General features: G+C 43.6%; 1 protein-coding gene across 2 annotated transcripts; it reads right to left on the bottom strand.

Moving 5' to 3' along the window:
• Positions 1–424: 424 nt before the first annotated feature.
• CCK (cholecystokinin) lies at positions 425–18,231 on the bottom strand. Of its 2 annotated transcripts, none has more exons than XM_053258908.1 (3): positions 18,023–18,231; positions 13,213–13,458; positions 425–1,167 (listed from the first exon to the last, which is right to left on the bottom strand). In XM_053258908.1, exons 2-3 carry the CDS (start codon positions 13,454–13,456, stop codon positions 1,037–1,039), a joined length of 375 nt encoding a protein of 124 aa, XP_053114883.1. In that variant the 5' UTR covers positions 13,457–13,458; positions 18,023–18,231; the 3' UTR covers positions 425–1,036. The 2 variants fall into 2 exon arrangements, with proteins under 2 accessions (XP_053114883.1, XP_053114882.1); XM_053258907.1 differs by lacking the exon at positions 18,023–18,231 and adding an exon at positions 15,207–15,369.
• Between the last annotated feature and the right edge of the window lie 246 nt (positions 18,232–18,477).

Genomic DNA, 18,477 nt, shown 5'->3' with positions numbered 1-18,477 from the left:
CTTGGGTTTTATCCTCTGTTCTAGCTGTTGGGCCATAGGAAAATAGAGGTATTCCCAGCAATCTCTCAAGCATATGTGAGCTGGATTATACTCTTGAACCCCAAACTCATAATCTCCTCTGAGTTTGCCATCTTTCTGGTAATGCTGCTGATCATTTGATGTTTTAGTAGTAATAATATTCTTCCATCTACTACTTAAATTCAATGTTTACTAAAGGAATTGTGAAAGAAGAATTATGGAAAAATAAGCCTATAACAAACACATGTTTGGTAGTATTTAAGCTTGTTTTACATCAGGACTGTTTTCAATATGTGATTATTTTAATTAGCCACAATGTATTCCTTTCAGCCACAGCAACAACATACACTATTTTGGAGTGGGGTTCATCTTGCACTTCAAAACAAATGTATAAGTCACCACGAGGCAAGGAATGTTCTGTTTATTCCAGAATTCGTAATTCTTAGCAGAATTTTCACATTTACTGCACAAAATAAAATAAACTGAATCTAGGACAAAATGTTTAGCTGCAGCACTCGTAATATTCACGAGATACTTGTCTGACTTCAGTTTTAAATGGACTTTCATAACTATTAAAATGTTTTTGTAGGAAATCTCTTCTATCATATTGATATGGACAGATTGCCTCTTAACCCTTAACAATTTAAAAAATGCACTCAGTTCAATCTGTTAGATATTCAGATTAACAAATAGTGTAAAATAGATTGAAAACATTTTTCTTCTACAATTAATTGTGACACCAATAACATTTGTGGCGATAAGACAACAGGGAATGAATGAAATACTTTTAATATGTCAACAGTGAGTGGTAAGAAACTATTGGAGAAAGAGAATAATTTTTTCTGGAAAATTCTGCATATGTTTATATAATATATATTGCATTGTATAGTTTTACAGACAAATTTACATCAAGTACATATATTTTTTAAAACACTGATTTGAAAAGGATGACAAATTTTCCCCCCTGTACAGGAACAGGAGTTGATTTCTATTTCTTTTAAGCATAGTTTAATGCTCTTTAAGAAGAGTACTCATATTCTTCAGCACTGCGGCGTCCAAAATCCATCCAGCCCACGTAGTCTCTGTCTTTTATCCTGTGTGTAGGATCAAAATTCTGTAATCCCATCACAGAGACCTTTCCAGAAGTACCTAAAAATGAAAGGTGATTATAATTATTGATACAGCCCCATCCATGTGCATGAAATGGAAATAAACTCATTCCTAAAAACAACTATACAACCAACAGTCCTGTGACCCTAATGTTTATTGTGGCATGTGTAGATAATAATCTACTTTATCAGATACATAAAGTAGCAAAAGATCTTCAATTTATATAAATGTGTGTGGTTTTCAGGGAGGGTAAGTGTTTTATAAGATGATGTTAGGAGATAAAAGAATACATCATAAGAATAAATCAAGATACAGTCACTAGGCATCATCAGATCCATAGATGTGGATAGGCTCTCTCTGCATAGTATCACATATGTCATGCTAGTTACTGTCTGTATGACCTAGGCAACCCAAGCTACAAGAATTCAAGGTATCATCTGTTAATGAATTCAATTAATACCACTACACTGATTTTCCAATGTGTTCAAATAAAGTTACAGCAACACAATCCAGACAATAGTAAGCATAAGGCCAATATAGTACAGATAGTCCTTTATTTAAGATGCTACAAGTTAAAATAAATGGCACTTAAGATGCCCCCCCCCGGCAAACTTTACAATACTTGCTGAGGGAGGGGAGGCTTTGCTAGATATCAGCTGCTGCATGAGCTAGAGGAGAGGTTGCAACAATAGTGACTAAGGCTCATATTGTCAGAGGGGCTGGTAGTCCTACTGGCGGCAGCAGCTGCTGCTACGTATAGGGCTCCAAAGGGATTAGCTGACTCCCCTGTCAAAATGCTCCCCTCCTGCCACTGCAGCTCCTCCTCCTCCTCCAGGTTCAGCTGCTGTGCTGTGAACGTGAGAAGGAAAGCACCTGGCCTGTTCCCAGCGCACTCACTACTTCTCTTTCCTTCTCTCCCCGTCTAACTGTAGCCTAGGAAGAGGAGGAGGCGAGTGACCCAGTTGCCTCCTTCCCTTCAATAGAAAAGTGAGAGAGAACCAGAAAGGGAACCAAGAAAGTGAGTGCCAACTGTCAGAAACTTCTGTTTCTGCACCATCAAGTGCTCTGCTGCATGTCTGCACATCTGTGACTGACATACCATGAACTTTGATGCAGCTGGGGGTGGTGGTGGTATTCAGTCTTTGTGCAGGAATCAAACTCCATTTATAACATTGTTTCTTATATGGAAATAGGTTCTGAGTTGTTTCGACACAGCTTTCAAGAACCAATTGTGTCATAAGTCTGAGGACTTCCAGTATAAGTATCTCTACATCACAATGTAAAGCAGTTTTCAAAATAAAAACAAGTCTCTGCTCAACCACAAAATTCACTGTGTTGCTTTGGACAAAATTCACTGTGTTGCTTTAGAAGCAAGGTGAGAAGAAAACCTGGGTAGAAGTGATTGTGTGGAAGTAGGGTAGAAGGAAAACTTAGGTAGCTTTTCCTCCTACCTTGCTTCCACACAATTACTTCTACCCAGGTTTTACTCTTACCTTGCTTCCACACAATCAAAAATTGGGAGCACACACAACTCTTAAACCCAGGTGAAACAACTTTTTTGATTGTGTGAATGACCTCTACAAGTTGTTGTAAAGACAACATGTGATAGTCTAGTGTAGGCCATCTTGTACTCTTTGGATGAAGGGTGGGATATAAAGGTGATAAATTAATAAAAGGTACAAGATAGTATTCTTACAGCATGGAGAAACTATAAAAACCAACAAACTTGACTGTAGTTTGTATAAAGAAAACCCTGGTTGACCAAAAGCTTAACCTAGATATACAAGAACTTGTTCCACCAGTATTGTTCTGAAGATTAATATCGAAGCAAGATCTTCCCTGATGTGAAAGTCTAAAATACTTTTAAATAACTAAATGACTTTCTAAAATATATCACTGGTTATTTTCTCTCTAGCAACCCTGCTATAGAAAAACATCCTTTTAAGTACCATCTGCTGGTCTGGTGCTTTGTTATGTAAGAACTGGCTCGCTCACAGAGATGGATTGGGATATAATTATGCAGTGAGATGTTGACATTAAATGCCACTTCAACAAAATCCTCACAAAATCACTGAAGATAAAATATGTTATAAAATGAATATTTTTTAAAAGTGCAACTTAAACCTGCATGTAAGGAAACTCTTTCACATATTGCCATGCAAAACAGCTAATTAAGTACTGCTGCCTGGGGTGGCAACTTGCCAGTGGTGTTGCTAGGGGAGAAGGGGCCCATATTTGCTCCTCTCCACAGAGGCCCCTTGGAGTGAGGGGGATCATGAAGAAAATAGGGAGGGCTGGAGCTGGAGGGCCCTAAAGAATTGGGGGGCCTGGGTTCTTTGAACCCATCTACTCAATTATAGCTAGACCCCTGCAACTTGCTCTCCATCGCACCTCTCTGATGAAGGTGGGTGAGCAGGGGCCCCCATCTTCACTTTTTGTCCCAGGGCCCACCCCACCTTTGCTATACCCCTAAATCCATCAGTTTGAAAGATGCCCAAAATACTCTGTTAAATCCCCCATATTATGAGTTTATAAAGGATAAAAAATTTAAAAAGTTACATCAGACCTTAAAAACAGGAGAGGGTCTGTACAAAAATTATTTGGGCTCCAGCAGCATTAGAACAACCATGCTGTTGTTTAGTCAATAGTCTAAAGGCAGTTTGTCAATATGGGAAAATATTAACCTCCAGTTCCTTACACTGAATCTTTTTTCTCCCAGTTCCCTAAATCTCATGCTTCTTTGCTGCAGGACCTACTAGCTGGGGACCGTGTTTCTAGACGAAGAAAAATGCAGAAACTAATAGATGGAGGGGTGTTGCAAGGTTGGAGTGGGCCCTGGAACAAAGAGTGAAGATGGGCCCCTGCCCACCCACCTGCATCAGAGAGGTGCTAAGGAGAGTGCAAAGCACAAGTTGGAACTCCAGGCTCCCCCACCCCACCCCATCTCCTCCTCAAAACCCCAGGGATATTTTCCCCTGCTTGTTCAATTGTAGCTATGCCCTGAATAGATTTATTGTGGTATACATTTGTGGACTACAGTCTACAAAAGCATATGCCAAAATTAATCTATTAGCCTTTGATGTGCTACCAGACTTTCTGTTCTTCTTGCTGCAACAGTACAGCTACCCCTCTGGAACATTTTAATATGGTAAACTGTCTTAAAGTGCTTACTTCCAAATACTGACTGACATCCTAATGAGATGCATGCATTGGGAGTGTCTGTGAGGATGCACCAGTAACCCTTGCACAACTCCCACAAATCTCCTGAGCTCACACTGTCACACAAGAGGGCTAATACTTCAGAATGCCCAGAAATGATCAGGATGTCAGCATGTTTGCACTCTTACACTGTACAAGCAGTGCTTGGAAATTAGTAATCTTGTGCAATACCACGAACACAGGAGGACCGTAGGGGTTGTGCAGGGCCACCAACTTGTCCCCACAGACCTTCCTAACTCACATGTTTTGTTAGTCGGGATGTCTGCCACCATTCTCACCATTTGCTCAAGTGAGACTTCAAAATGCACTCCCAGATGAATGAAGATTGTACAATAATGTTGCTCTGTGTTGTCCGCAGACTACTATTATTATTATTATTATTATTAATTTGATTTGTATACCACCCTTCCAAAATGGCTCAGGGCAGTTTACAATTAAAACAAACCACTAAAACAGTAAAGAGCTAAAACAAATTAAAAAACAATATAACAATTAACAATTTAAAAACATTTTAAAACAGCAATTAAACAATTATAGTGATTAAAATCCCAAAATCGGGTTTTTAAATTTAAAATAAACCAGATATTAAAAACCCCAAAATTTAGAAAGCTGAGAAAGCTTGGGTGAAAAGATGGGTTTTCAGGTGTTTTTTGAAAATTGCCAGAGATGGCGAGGATCGTATCTCAGCAGGGAGCGCTGTAGTTCTCGGGGCAGCGGCTGAGAAGGCCCGTCTCTGTGTAGCCACCAAACGAGTTGGCGGTAACTGGAGATGGACCTCCTCAGATGACCTCAATGGGCGGTGGGGCTCATAATGAAGAAGACACTCTCTTAGATACCCAGGGCCTAAGCCGTTTAGGGCTTTGTAAGTTATAACTAGCACTTTGTATTTTGTCCAGAAACCTATTGGCAGCCAGTGTAGCTCCATCAGTAAAGGAGTAACATGGTCTCTCTGAGATGACCCAGAGACCAACCTGGCTGCCGTGTTCTGAACCAACTGAAGTTTCCAGACTACGTACAAAGGCAGCCCCACATAGAGCGCATTACAAAAGTCAAGTCTGGAGGTCACCAACAGATGTACCACAGTTTTGAGGTCATTGATCTCAAGAAATGGGCACAGCTGGCGTATCAGCCAAAGCCGATAGAAAGCACCCCTGGCCGACGCCTCAACCTGAGAAACCAGGGAGAGGTGTGAATCCAGAAGTACTCCCAGACTGCGAACCTGTTCCTTTTGGGGAAGTGTGACCCCATCTAGAACAGGCAGATCAAAATCATTCTAGAGTTCTGACCCTGCACAATAAGTACCTCCGTCTCATCTGGATTCAACTTCAGTTTATTCTCCCTCATCCAGCCCATTACTGCTTCCAGGCAGGCATTTAGGGAGGATATGCCAGCTCCTGACTATGAAACTTGCTTGAAACCAAGGTTTGATGCAATGGCAAATGTCAGAAGCTATGGATGCATAGCTAATGCTTACTGATGCAATATTAAAGTGTACATTTCCAAATGGCAGAAATTCAAAGTTAAAACGGTGTCTGGGGGAATACAGGGCTGGATTAAGACATGCTGAGGCCCTAAGCTTAAGAGGCCCCATAACAGTACAAAATGGGTTGGAAGTCCCACCCTGTCCTTGACAGGTCACGCACCCCACTCCTTCACCCCACTGCTCACAGTTACAGCAGCGTTCGTCTGAAAAGGTGAACGCTGCATGTAAGTAACCAAGATGACAAGAGTTGGTCTAAATCAGACCTTGGTCTAATAAAATTGATATAATTTACAGTCATTTCTGCACAGATTTATAAACTCAATATATTAAATAATTGTGTAGCCATATAAGGATTTTTGTCTTATCAGAATGAAGTCTATGAGTCTTTTCCTCTTTCTCATCCAATTATGTAAAACCTAAAATTTAGTTATTTTTTGGTATTCAGGGGGCCCTCATAATTTGAGGGCCTAAACTGTAGCTTTCCTAGCTTGTGGCTAAGCCTGGCACTATAAATGATAAACCACTTTCAAAAGATAACCTTTTTCCTGCATTTGGAGGATAACACTAAGCTATTTGCTGCCACAGAAGTTCTGAGCAAAATGCTTTGACTTGTACCCTAGAAGAGGTCTCTGTCACCTCAGCATAGTTAACTGTGGGCAAATAAATACCAATAAGGCCAATGGGGAAATGTTAGTGCTAAAGATACAAAGGGGCAATTTCCAGGACTAGGAAATCAGTTAAACATCCTTTAAAAATCAATTAGAGCATTTCTCTTTTATCCGTCACCCTCTTCCGTTTCTCATTTCCTGCTTTGAGCATAGAAAAACAGTGTTGAGAATGAACAAGCCTTGGGGCACCTGGTGTGAGATATGCTGCAATTCTAAAGACACAGGCCAACATTCAGAGCAAGGAACTGCATGCAGAATTATCACTGTTGTGCTAGTGTGCGAGGATAGCTTAGTTACACTAATACTGGGGGTTGCTCTATAGCAGGGATTCTCAATGTTGGGTCTCCAAATGTTATTGGACTTCAACTCCCATAATCCCCAGCCACAGTGGCCTTTGGTTGGGGATTATGGGAGTTTAAGTCCAATAACATCTGGGGACCCAACATTGAGAATCCCTGCTCTATAGTGCTTGTGCAAAAGTTCCTATTTTAATAAATGAGCATGGGAATATAGGAAGCTGCCTTCTACCAAGTCAGACCATTGGTCCATCTAGCGCAGTACTGTCTACACTGACTGACAGCAGCTCTCCAAGATTTTAGGCAGGAATCTTTCCCAGCCCTACCTGGAGATGCCAGAGATTGAACCTTGGATCAGATGCTGTCTCACTGAGCTACAGACTCATGCCTGAGGCATGCTGCAATTGTGCAACTACTGACAACTGCAAGCATGCTTGTGGGTACACAACACTAGTCTCAAACACAAGCTCCAGACCTAGGACCACTTACTAGTGCAACTGTTTTGCACAAGCGTAAAATCTTTCTGGAAGTAGTTTCTTGCTCTGTATGTCAGTCACTTATCTGGAAGTATGTGGTACTGAACTAAATGAAATTTACTTCCAGATAAATGTGCTCGGAATTGGGGTTTGAGCAGCAGCATTTCTTGACAACCATTTTGCTTACTTTAAGATATCTTGTAAGCAATGTAATAAGCTCTTTTACAGTGAGTCAACTCAGACCATTGGTCCATCTAGCCTACTGCTCTCTTCCCTGACTGGCAGAGGTTTTCCAAAAACTGGGAGCTAAATCACATGTTACATGTGAATATGTATAAATGGAGCTTGACAGCCCTTTTTGTTTGTTATAAAAGCATTCGGAAGGAGCAACTAATAATGACCCTTTCCACTGTCCTGCTCTAAAGTGTCCTTCAAATGGATTTGTCCCCATAAAATTTAAAATATGCTGTGGTATGATGGTTTTAGAGTAGAAAAGGGGTGTGTGTGTGTGTGTGAGAGAGAGAGAGAGAGAGAGAGAGAGAGAGAGATTGCCCCTCAATTACAAGCTTCAAAAGCAGCTTTTCAAACAATAAAAGGTAGTTAGGTTACAATTAGACACGCTTGCTAATAATGTGCAGTTGGGCAGTCAGGTAAAGTCTCTCTCAGATCTCCTACATGAGCTGCTTCAATACAAGTAGAGATCTGAGGGAAGGAATCAGAGACCTTACACATGCAAGTGAGTTTCTCAACTGTTCATCTGTGTCTACAAGTCTTTGGGCAGTGCAGTAAAAAGACTACAGTGTTCTGTTAGGGTTTAGAATCCTCCTTATCTACAAGACAGGACAGAACACTGAAGCTGCAGTCATAAAAACATAAGAACAGCCCTGCTGGATCAGGCACAAGACCTATCTAGTCGAGCATCCTGTTTCACACAGTGGCCCACTAGATGCCTCAGAGAAGATCACAGGCAAGAGGTGAGGGCATGTCCTCTCTCTTGCAGTTGGAGGCCATATATAAATGGTAGGCTGATCCGAAATATAGTAATAATGTGATAGATGAGAAGGTCTAATCCAAATACATGTAAGTTTTGCTTCATTTGATATTGTTGAACACAGAAAGGATAGGCTGCAGTTACAATTTACCGTCATGACTAGCTCTGGCATGGTAGCTGGAGCTAGTACCAGTTGCAGGGGAGCAACAGCAGGAGAGAGAGGGCATGCCCTCTTGCCCGTGGGCTTCTCAGAGGCATCTGGTGGGCCACTGTGTGAAACAGGATGCTGGACTAGATGGGCCTTGGACCTGATCCAGCAGGGCTGTTCTTATGAGCTCATATTAACGATGGGTGGAGCCAGTTCCAGACGCCAAGAGGCTCTTGGTAAACTACCCTCTATGAGCCCCCTTCTCTCTGGGTTTATCTGTCACTACCACACAAAGGCTAAGGGACATAGAGGTGGTCTCGGGAATCAGCAGTGGGCCCTTCTGAGGGCTCTGTGCCCATGGCAGCTGCCCAGCGATGCTGACTTCTGACACCAGCCCTAACTATGAGCCAGTAGTGGCACAAGTGGAGGCGTGTGATGAGAGGTGATGTGTGCATTGTATTTTAGCAGCCCCCTACAAGCAGCCAGAAAGCTCTGCTGGCAAAAAGAGGCTATACCTGAATGCATGTACCTGAATGTATGCAGAGTTTGTCATGACACGATTACTCCCACGCATACCCAATAGCTTGCAGTTGACATAAGCAGTGACTAGGATTCTGGAACTGGCCATGGAAATAGCGCTTATTTTGCATTGCCAAGATTCTGCATACTGTGTCTTTATGAAGGGGAACAGAAGAGTTATTAAGAACATAAGAACACTCCTGCTGGATCAGGCCCAGTGCCTATCTAGACCAGCATCCTGTTTCACACAGTGGCCCACCAGATGCCTCTGAGAAGACCCCAGGAGAGAGGTGGGGGCATGTCCTTTCTCTTGCTCTTGCTCCCCTGCAACCTGTATTTAGAGGCATCTTGATTCTGAGGCTGGAGGCGGCTCTCTAGCCACTAGACTAGTAGCCATTGATAGACCTGTCCTCCATGAATTTGTCTAAGGCCCTTTCAAAGCCCTCCAAGCTAGTGGCCATCACCACATCCTGTGGAAGAGAATTCCATATATTATTATGCGCTGTGTGAAAAAGTACTTCCTTTTGTTGGTCCTAATTTTCCTGGCTTTCAGTTTCATGGGATGGGCCCTGGTTCTAGTGTGGTAAGAGAGGGAGAAAAAAATTCTCTGTCAACTCTCTGTACTCCATGCATAATTTTATATACCTCTATCATGTCTCCCCATAGTAGCCTCTTTTCCAAACTAAAAAGCTCCAGATGCTGTAGCCTTGCCTCATAAGGAAGGTACTGAACTCAGAGGAATGTACATCTGAATAGATGTGTATAGGATAGCACTTTCAATCTAGGTAAGTAAGTAAAGTTGTGCCATTGACTTGGTGTCAACTCCTGGCAACCACAGAGCTATGTGGTTTTCTTTGGTAGAATACAGGAGGGGTTTACCATTGCTATCTTCTGCAGTGTTATTGCAGCACCTATTAAGTCCTTTATACTTCTGGAATCTTTACCAATTGCATCACTCAGCAGTCACCAGGGCTTCATTCTGTTCTCTAGCTTTAAACCTTAAATTGCATAAAGAAACACTGTGTATTTGCATATCTGTCAGCAAGCTTAGTTATTGTTTTCCTTAACCCTACTGTAACAGAGTTTCTGTAACTCCCTCTTGTAAAAACATCTCAGAAATCTGATATCTGATTGTGGCCTCAAAACAGCAGGAAAGGGTAGTTGATCTGGGAAGTTTCCAGGTATGCTTTATAATTAATCTTGCTCTGCTTCGAGGAAATGTACAAATAGCCATGTGCGTATTTAGCTGAGCTCTTTAACAGAGCTCAGTATTTATATCAAGGCTGATTAGAAAATTAGATTTGAAATATTATATTTCACTATGGCTTCTATAGAGGCCAGCCATGGATCATGTTTTCCTTGTATACCATGATGAGAAGTCAGTCCATGCCTTAAGATAAGTATATCATTTGCAGAACATTTTGAAAGATAACTGTAACCTTTATATACAGCTGTGCTTTGGGGAATTTAACCCACGATATATTGTCCAACTAATTCTTATCCACAGTCATAATCAAGCTGTCATTAGAGGGGAGAATTATGAATGGTCTCTAGTGCCCTTTACATTCACATGGCCTTATTTGTTTCCATTCTATCACAAGCCAATGTCATCATGAAATCAAAAGACTGAAAAATGTGTGGTGCTATCTATCTATGGACATATAATCTCTGGATAAACAATAGTATAATGAATGCATATAAGATATGGAGGTGCTATAGACAGCCTGGGTTTCATTGACAGATAACCTAAAAGAGATTGAAGAAAATCAGGAAACTTGGAAAATTCAGTCTTAGTTACTTCTATACATTTTTACAATACTATTACAAGACTTTTGAACACAGTCTGTGTTCAAAGTGTGTGCATGTCAGCAAACAGAATCTGCTGCATTAGTTTAATTCTCAGTATCCTGTATGGACTCCACAATCATAGCCCTGGAAACTTTTGTAGAAACTAGCCCTAGACCCCTAACCACACCATATCCAGGGCTGGCTCCAGATATCAGAGGCCCCTGGGCCAGCTGCTCTCCTTGGGACCTCTCTTACATGAGTGGACCCCAAGGGAGTTGCTCTGCCATCACCACACAAAAGCTATGAGCACATAAATGATTTATGTGGGACCTTCTGGCAGCCCTGGGTCCTTGACAGCTGCCCAGTGATGCCAACTTCTGATACCAGCCCTGATCATGTCCTTTTCTTTTCATACAACTTTATTCCAACACATCATGGGGTGTATGTGTGTTGTAGGAATAATGGGCTTTGCTTGTTTACAACAGAGGTAACATTAGGCAAATGTTCAAAGTACAGATTTCTGTGAACAAATGAGACGTTAATGGTAATCTTCTGCCATGCTCTTTTCTTAATTGCTGTATTTAAATACTAATTGATACCAACAGAACTAATATCAGTGGAACAGGTGTGAAGGAAATCTCGTGGATACTCTTTCCACAGAGGCTTAAAATAGGAGACAGGTAAGGAAACACCTATACCGGGCAACAGCGATATAGAGAGATGCTGAAAGGCATCATCTCATACTGCACAGGAGATGGCAATGGTAAACCCCTCCTGTATTCTACCAAAGACAACCACAGGGCTCTGTGGTCGCCAGGAGTCGAAATCGACTTGACAGCACACTTCACCTTTAAGCCTCTATCCAGGATGGTTTTTAAATCATGAGATTATATCCTACCAGTCTCTGGCAACAGGATTAGATGACCTTTGAGATCCCTCCTGAATCCTCATTTGTGTACCTGTCTTCAGTTATGACTGTTCAGTGTACACAGTGTGTCTAGTCACTATACTGCCTCACTTCAAAAAATGTGCATTGGTTTTTACTAATTTGTTTCTGCCCTTGATATCCTGTTCTGGAGTCTTGGGTCCTAATCAAGAGGTTGTGAGGCTCTGGCTGTTGCCAAGGTTGTTCCAACACAGATGCATGGGGTTTGCAAGGTTCACTCTCCGCCTGTCCTCACAGACAAGGTCAGAGGCACCAGCACCATCGTTCTAAGAGAGGTAGGGAAGAGGCAGGCTGGTTAATCAATACTGGAAAGGCAGCCATTGATTGGACTGCAGCTGTTGCCTGTTAAATTGCACACCTTGCCTTGCCTGAGCCTTGCCTTGGCACCCCTCCACCAATGACAGGGGCCTCATACTTCCTGTCTACTTGCTAGCCAGCTTGTTAACTCAATTCTGTTTGCCTACAGCCTACTTATCTCTCCACCTTACTAGCTTTACATGGATGTTGATTATTATGTATTGGTTTTATTGTGTTTTCTTTGTCATTGCAAGGAGCCAGCGTGGTGTAGTGGTTAGAGTGCTGGACTAGGACCGGGGAGACCCGGGTTCAAATCCCCATTCAGCCATGATACTAGCTGGGTGACTCTGGGCCAGTCACTTCTCTCTCAGCCTCACCTACTTCGCAGGGCTGTTGTGAGGAGAAACTTCAGTATGTAGTACACCACTCTGGGCTCCTTGGAGGAAGAGCGGGATATAAAATGTCATAATGATAACAACAGCAGCCTATATTCTGCAACGATATCTATAATAACTAACAGTATTGATGATAAAATTCAGCCATCACAGGTCCTTGGGAAGGACTCGATGTCTGGATAAAACAAACCAGTCAATAACACCTATCTGACTGTGTAAACAAGAAATAATAATAATAATAATAGTTAACTACCCCGAAAGCTATGCTAATAGGGCAGAGCAGACTTTTAAGAAATATTAAATACATGTGGGATTAAAAGAGAGGTTTAAGGTTTTGGCTCCACCTCTGTCTTGTACAGTACTTGATTTGTGGTTGTTGGGCAAGCTACTTCTCTCCAACTAGTCCACAACTCTGTTTCAATTGCCTCTGAGCAGCTTACAAGCCAGGCATGGGGGCAAACATTTCCCCTGTTATTCATCCCCAATAGCTGCTATTTAGATGTTTTCTGCCTCTGAATATGGAGGTGCTGTCCAGCTGTCATGACTGATAGGACAGGCTTGAAGGGCAGAGCTGGGATGGAGCAAGTAGGTGCCTAAAGCTGGCTTGCTGGGTTATGTGGAACTTACAGCACTGCCACTTTTTGGAGGCAGCAGGATATTGAAGGATAGACCCACGTAGCCAGAGACAATCCTTTCCACTGGTTAGAACAGTAAGTTGCAACCTTTTTGCCTATGCCCTGAAAAAATTAAGACTAGATGAGGTCACCCTAGGGACTTTGGATCTATTCATGTATGCAATCTTAGAGGGAAATGTCTTTGTCACCAAAGAATGCTTCAATATAAAATGGTTCAAAATACCTCTTCGAGTTTGCTGGAGGTATTTGGCCAACAGAGCTCCAAGATTAGCCTTTTCAGCGTTGCCATCCAGCCGCTGGACCGATCTCCCCGAGGCTGGGGTACGTGCATGCCAGTGGTTTTCTGACAAGCTCTGCTCAAGATCAGTGACCACAGGATTGGCATTGTGGGACCCTGAAGCTGGCTGCCCTGAAGAGCTCATGGACAGCACAGCCAGGAACAGGCAGATGCAGATCCCGCTGTACATTGCTAGAGAAGGGAAGAGGAGAAGCGGTCAGAGTCCTAAACCATTACTTGCGCAAGTCCTTCCTATTTTTCACCAAAAAAAATCATGTCCACTTCCTCACAAAAAGATATTTGGGAGGACTGTGTAAAGGAAGACTCAGTTGTGTGAGAAGAAATGCAGCTAAACTATATCTCAAGGTTTAAGAAGTAGCAACGCACATGATTGATTGTTGCATGAGTAAAGATAATCAGTCAATTGAAAAGCTATCCAGTGCTTTTTCTTGAATGCCATATTGTCTTGATAGACTGAAACCACACATTGCTTCCTTTTTGCTTGACTTTCTAGGCACAACAGAATTCATTGTTTAGAAAACAAAGACACAAGAGTGAAACAACAATTTTTCATTATTTTAGTGTGTAGAGATGGGCAAAGGTTATTTTATTTGTTGTTACTTATCACTGTATTGCAGTTTTACTTCTTAGGAAGCCAATGGTGTTAACTTCTTTCTGGACATATCAGTCGGAATGTTACGCAACACCACAAAATCATCTCTTTGTACTCTGCATTAATAAATGCTGCCCCTCTCCCACACACATAGATACAGATTCCAAATTCATACTCACTAATACAGATTAGCATTAGTAATTCCCTCGTACAAAATAATGAAGAGTGTCACTTCTACCCTGATTGTGAACAGGGAAGGATAATAAGGTGTTAAGCTAAAGTGGTCTTAGTATGTACACTTACAGTAGCCCACCATTCCAAACACCTTTAGATGCATTTTGCATACATGGGTGTGTGAAATATAAAATTAATCTGTATCTTGAGATTATATGGATGCTTGTGTAAGAGGGAGAAATGTAAAAATCAGTTTGGTTTTGCACAGAATCCAATATTTGATGCATTTCTTAAATACCTGTGCTTTATATATTTCAGTATAATGTATGCTTCATATAGATTTGAGAAATCAGAACATACAGTAATCCGTTGATAGATAAGCACCAACTCTCTCATGGAAACAAATGGGATTTAAATTCTATGCTTACAATATTATTGATATTCATAAGACAAGTGTGTTTAAATTTGTCTGGACTGTGTCCAGTTGTCTATGACATGCTAAAATAATCAAGGTTCTTAAACTTTAAAAATGTTACACCACATAATTCATTCATTTTAATGCTCTGCAGGAAACATAATTGTAAGAGAAAAAGTAACATTTAAGCATATAGCCAGCATTTCTGTGCTAACCAAACTAGAAGTGAGGCAACAAGAAAAGGAGTTACTTTAAAAACATAGCTGCCAGTATTGTAATGCAGAGAAGTCTTGCTTAATAGCAATTTACAAAACAAAAAGTCTAACACTTAAATGATATGCCTTCTCCCACTGTCTCCATTCCTTAACCCAATAAAGTAAATGTTTCACTGAAATCAAATTACTTAATTTTCCTAGTGTATCTATGACTGGGGTTTTAAAAAGATTTCTGCAAAGCATTGCAAGCAACCCTTACAAAATAGCAGGCTTTCTAAATACCATACAGCAAAAGAGACTTCATACTAACACAACAGCCTAAAATCCAATTTTGTTGTCCAGGATATTTTCCCAGTTACTGAAAAATACCTTCCCTGTTAGCAAAAGATCAAGAGAGGAACAATGTAACTTCTGAGAAAGTCTAGTCACAAAGCTATATATATATATAATAAGGTAATTGCCAGCGGCTTCCTTCCTCCACACCTTAAGGCTAGAGTTTATCTGTGGACTCATCACTCCCTACCTTTGAAATGGGACGGAGCTTCCTGCTGTACACCAGAGAGAAGAGGCAGCCTCTTGGTTGTAGCGGAGCCCTTCAGTGCTGCCCCTTAAATAGTCGAGTTCAGCGCTTCTAAGGCTGTCATTTCCACAGGTCTGACGCAATTAGGGGAGCATCACACGCGCCACTGCATAGATGGAGCAAATTCACTTTTGCGGCGGGGTGAGTGGGTGGGGCGTGATGTGGGGGGGGGGGGGCGGCTCAGGGAATTCTGTCCAGGATAGCTCTTTGCTTCTTCTCACACTCCTTCTTCTGGCCATCAGTGTTTCAAGGGCTTTCGCGCTAACGGCTTTGCCATGCCCTGAGAGAAATCAGGACATTGTGATTCGTGGGGGAACGGGTAGAAAGAGACTTTGGTGTGGAAGCCTCGGCGTCTGCAGCTAGAGTTCAGGTGCTCTGCTCTCTTGAATATGACCCCTCTCTCTCTTCGGGGGCACGCAGGCAAATAAAGGCGGTTATTAGCTTTTCAAGACTGCGAGCCCAGTGAATACGGTGGGACTTGCCGATGAGCAAATTTGCATAGGATCGGGCTGCAGACAAAATGCTTGAGGACTGCTGACAGGCTTACAGCGCAAGCCTGCTCAGAAGTCCCACGGAGTTCAATGGGACTGGCTCCCTGGTCTGTGTGTGTAGGATTGCAGCCCTGACCCCTGGCATCAGTTGTTCCTTTCGAGCTTGACTCTCACGCACGCATTCACACGAGCCCATGCACGGACAGATTGGCTAGGCCTGAGTTCCTTAACAAGTGTACCCGGAAAAGCACTTTTTCGATGGGACAATTTTAGCAGTTGAGATAGGGTTGCTCTTTGGAACTTTGTAGAGTTTCACATTTGAAGTAACCACTCGCGGCTTGTCTTATGGTCCTAATAACATAAAGTACATGGATTTCAAAATCTAGCAGTGGCGGCTCCAGGGGGGAAAACAAAAAAACGAAGTGCGTTTCGGGGGGGAAGGGACGAGCTGAGTCCCACACGTTAGATTTCTGAAGCAAAAGTGGGATCGGTGGGAGACAGTTACTTTTCTGAGGGGGAGCTTGCCTATTGTCCCCCCGCCCCCGGAGGTGCCCTTGAATCTATCTTCCAATACCCCTAGGACTTAATTTCCAAGAGGAATGTGTGGGGTGAAAGCCCAAAGTTCTAATATCGATTTGTTGTTCAGTTTTGGCTCTCAGTCATACGCGAGGTCCTCTCAGTGAAGCCAATGCTTAGTTTGTGACCCATCCAACTGAAGACAGCCCAGGTCCCCAGCCTGGGGGCCTACTACTCCAGTCCCAGGCAGGCAGGCAGGCAACAGAAAACAGGAGGGGGATTCTTTAGCCCCGCGGCGGACCATCATAAATGGCCAGAGTGGGTTGTGTACGGCTTCGAGGGGGGCAAGTGGTGTGTGTCGGCGGCCTGAGCAGCTGAGTGCTGAATAATAGCAATATATGGAGTTACTCTCGTGTAGCCGCTGCCTGCGTGACTGCTCGGGGCGCGGGGCGGGGAGTGCTTTGTGATGGCACCTGCTGGTTGAGAAGCTTTAATAAAGCAAAACCTTGAGTCCACTCAGGGAACTTTCTTTCTCCTCCTTCCCTGCCAGCTTGTGGTCTTTCTCACACTGACGTGGAAGTAAAGGCAATCGAGCTCCATGATACACACACATTGATAAATTAATATACTTCTGTTTGGAAGCCTTTAATGACATGGCAATAGTTTCTCGCCCCTTTCGTCAAGCAGGAGGACCCTCAGCGTTCCTTACAGGCGGCGTCAAGCCGAGCCAGACGCGCTGAGAGGAAGCGCCAACCTCAACAGGACCAAGAATGACACGCTTCCCCCGCCTCCCCAAGTGCATTAACAAGCAGGGAGCAGAAGCCAGCAAGGAAGGAAGAAGACCATGTCAAAATATTATCTAGAGGGCAGGAGAAATTTTAATCATCCTGTTTAGGAGCTTGCTGCTCTTCTCTGCCCCGCCCCCGGGGTTTCTAATAATAAGGTTATAATAATAATAAGGGTTTCTGTCTTCCTATGTCTAGATGGGCGGTTTTTCTGTCTGGAACTTTGCTTTCGGCCCTTTTGCACAGACTAGAGGACCGGAAATAAGCATAGGCTTGCTCCACGGACTGAGCAACCCCGGCGGGCAAACACTGAGCAGCACGAGTAAGTCATGACTTCGGAAAGCCTCTGCTTTGGGCTTTCCAGTAGGGTTTAAACAGCCGTTTCTCCCAGTCCAAAAGCAGACAGAGATTCCTTTCTGCTGCTTCTCTCCAGTCCCTGGAGGCGGATGGAGGAGCTACTGCGCTCGCCTTAGGGGCAATCAAGGAAGGGCAGGGAGGGATTGCCAGGTTTGGAGAATCTACTATAACGACTGGGCTCGTCGGCGCTTTGCGCACAGAGCTGCAAAACCTTAGATCTCTCCGACGACGGGGCGAGGTCCCAGCTCCTCCACGTAAGAACCGAGCAAACACTCTCGAGCGATCAAGCGCACCCCATCCCATATGGTGCAGCAGCAGCCCGCCCATTGATTTATCTCTGGCGCCATCCTCCTGGGCGAGCAGGGATTGCCCATTGATTGATCGGACACCCAGCTTCGCTTCCCGCCCGCCTGTCTTTCCGGCACGGTGGCCTCAAGCGGGATCGTCGCTGCGTTATTGGCGGCGTGGGGATTAATTTAGGCTCTCTGTCATTAAGCGGGATCCTGCTCTGCTTGGGAGGACGACGAGGGCAGAGTTAAAGGGGAAGGTCCTTCTCTTCGCTCACGCTCTGCCCAACCCTGAAGGGATGGGATGGGAAAGCTCCGCTTACCTTCTCTGCCCCTCCTCGGCTCGAAGTAACTCTCTACCGTGCAGGCGCCCGGCGCAGTGGGCGGGAGAGTGAGCGATGCAACCGAGATCCCTTCCTCGGATCGTGGTGCGCCTTTCACTTTTCGGGCTAGAAACCGATTCCCTCCCACAGCGAGAGAGGAGCCAGAAGAAGCTGCCTCCTTTTTTAGACGCGCGCGGGCCTTTCCCCAGAGGCGCACAAGACAGAGAGACGAGGTTTGGATGCCCCAAAGCACATCGCAGTCTTTGCAAAGTGGGACAGAGAGAGGAGGCGCTGGCTGGCAGGGGAGTAGCTATAACTGAGCGAAGGGGTTCAAAGAACCCGGTTCCCCAGCTCCATGCCTCCCTATTTTTCTATTTTCTTCATTATCTCCCTCATTCCAGAGGCCGCTGGAGAGAGGGATGAACATGGCCCCCTTTCCCCCAGCTATGCTGGGC

The sequence above is a fragment of the Hemicordylus capensis genome, chromosome 6 (genome assembly GCF_027244095.1).
Source record: "Hemicordylus capensis ecotype Gifberg chromosome 6, rHemCap1.1.pri, whole genome shotgun sequence".
Lineage (NCBI taxonomy): Eukaryota > Metazoa > Chordata > Lepidosauria > Squamata > Cordylidae > Hemicordylus > Hemicordylus capensis.
The sequence above is the reverse complement of the archived record's forward strand: the minus strand, read 5'-3'. Positions and strand labels throughout refer to the sequence as shown.

Excerpts from the sequence above, each read along its gene's own strand:
- CCK (XM_053258908.1), bottom strand. The coding sequence starts at position 13,456 with ATGTACAGCGGGATCTGCATCTGCCTGTTCCTGGCTGTGCTGTCCATG. Across the intron at positions 1,168-13,212 it reads CCTCCAGCAAACTCGAAGAG|GTACTTCTGGAAAGGTCTCT; the intron begins GTATTTTGAACC and ends TTTCATTTTTAG.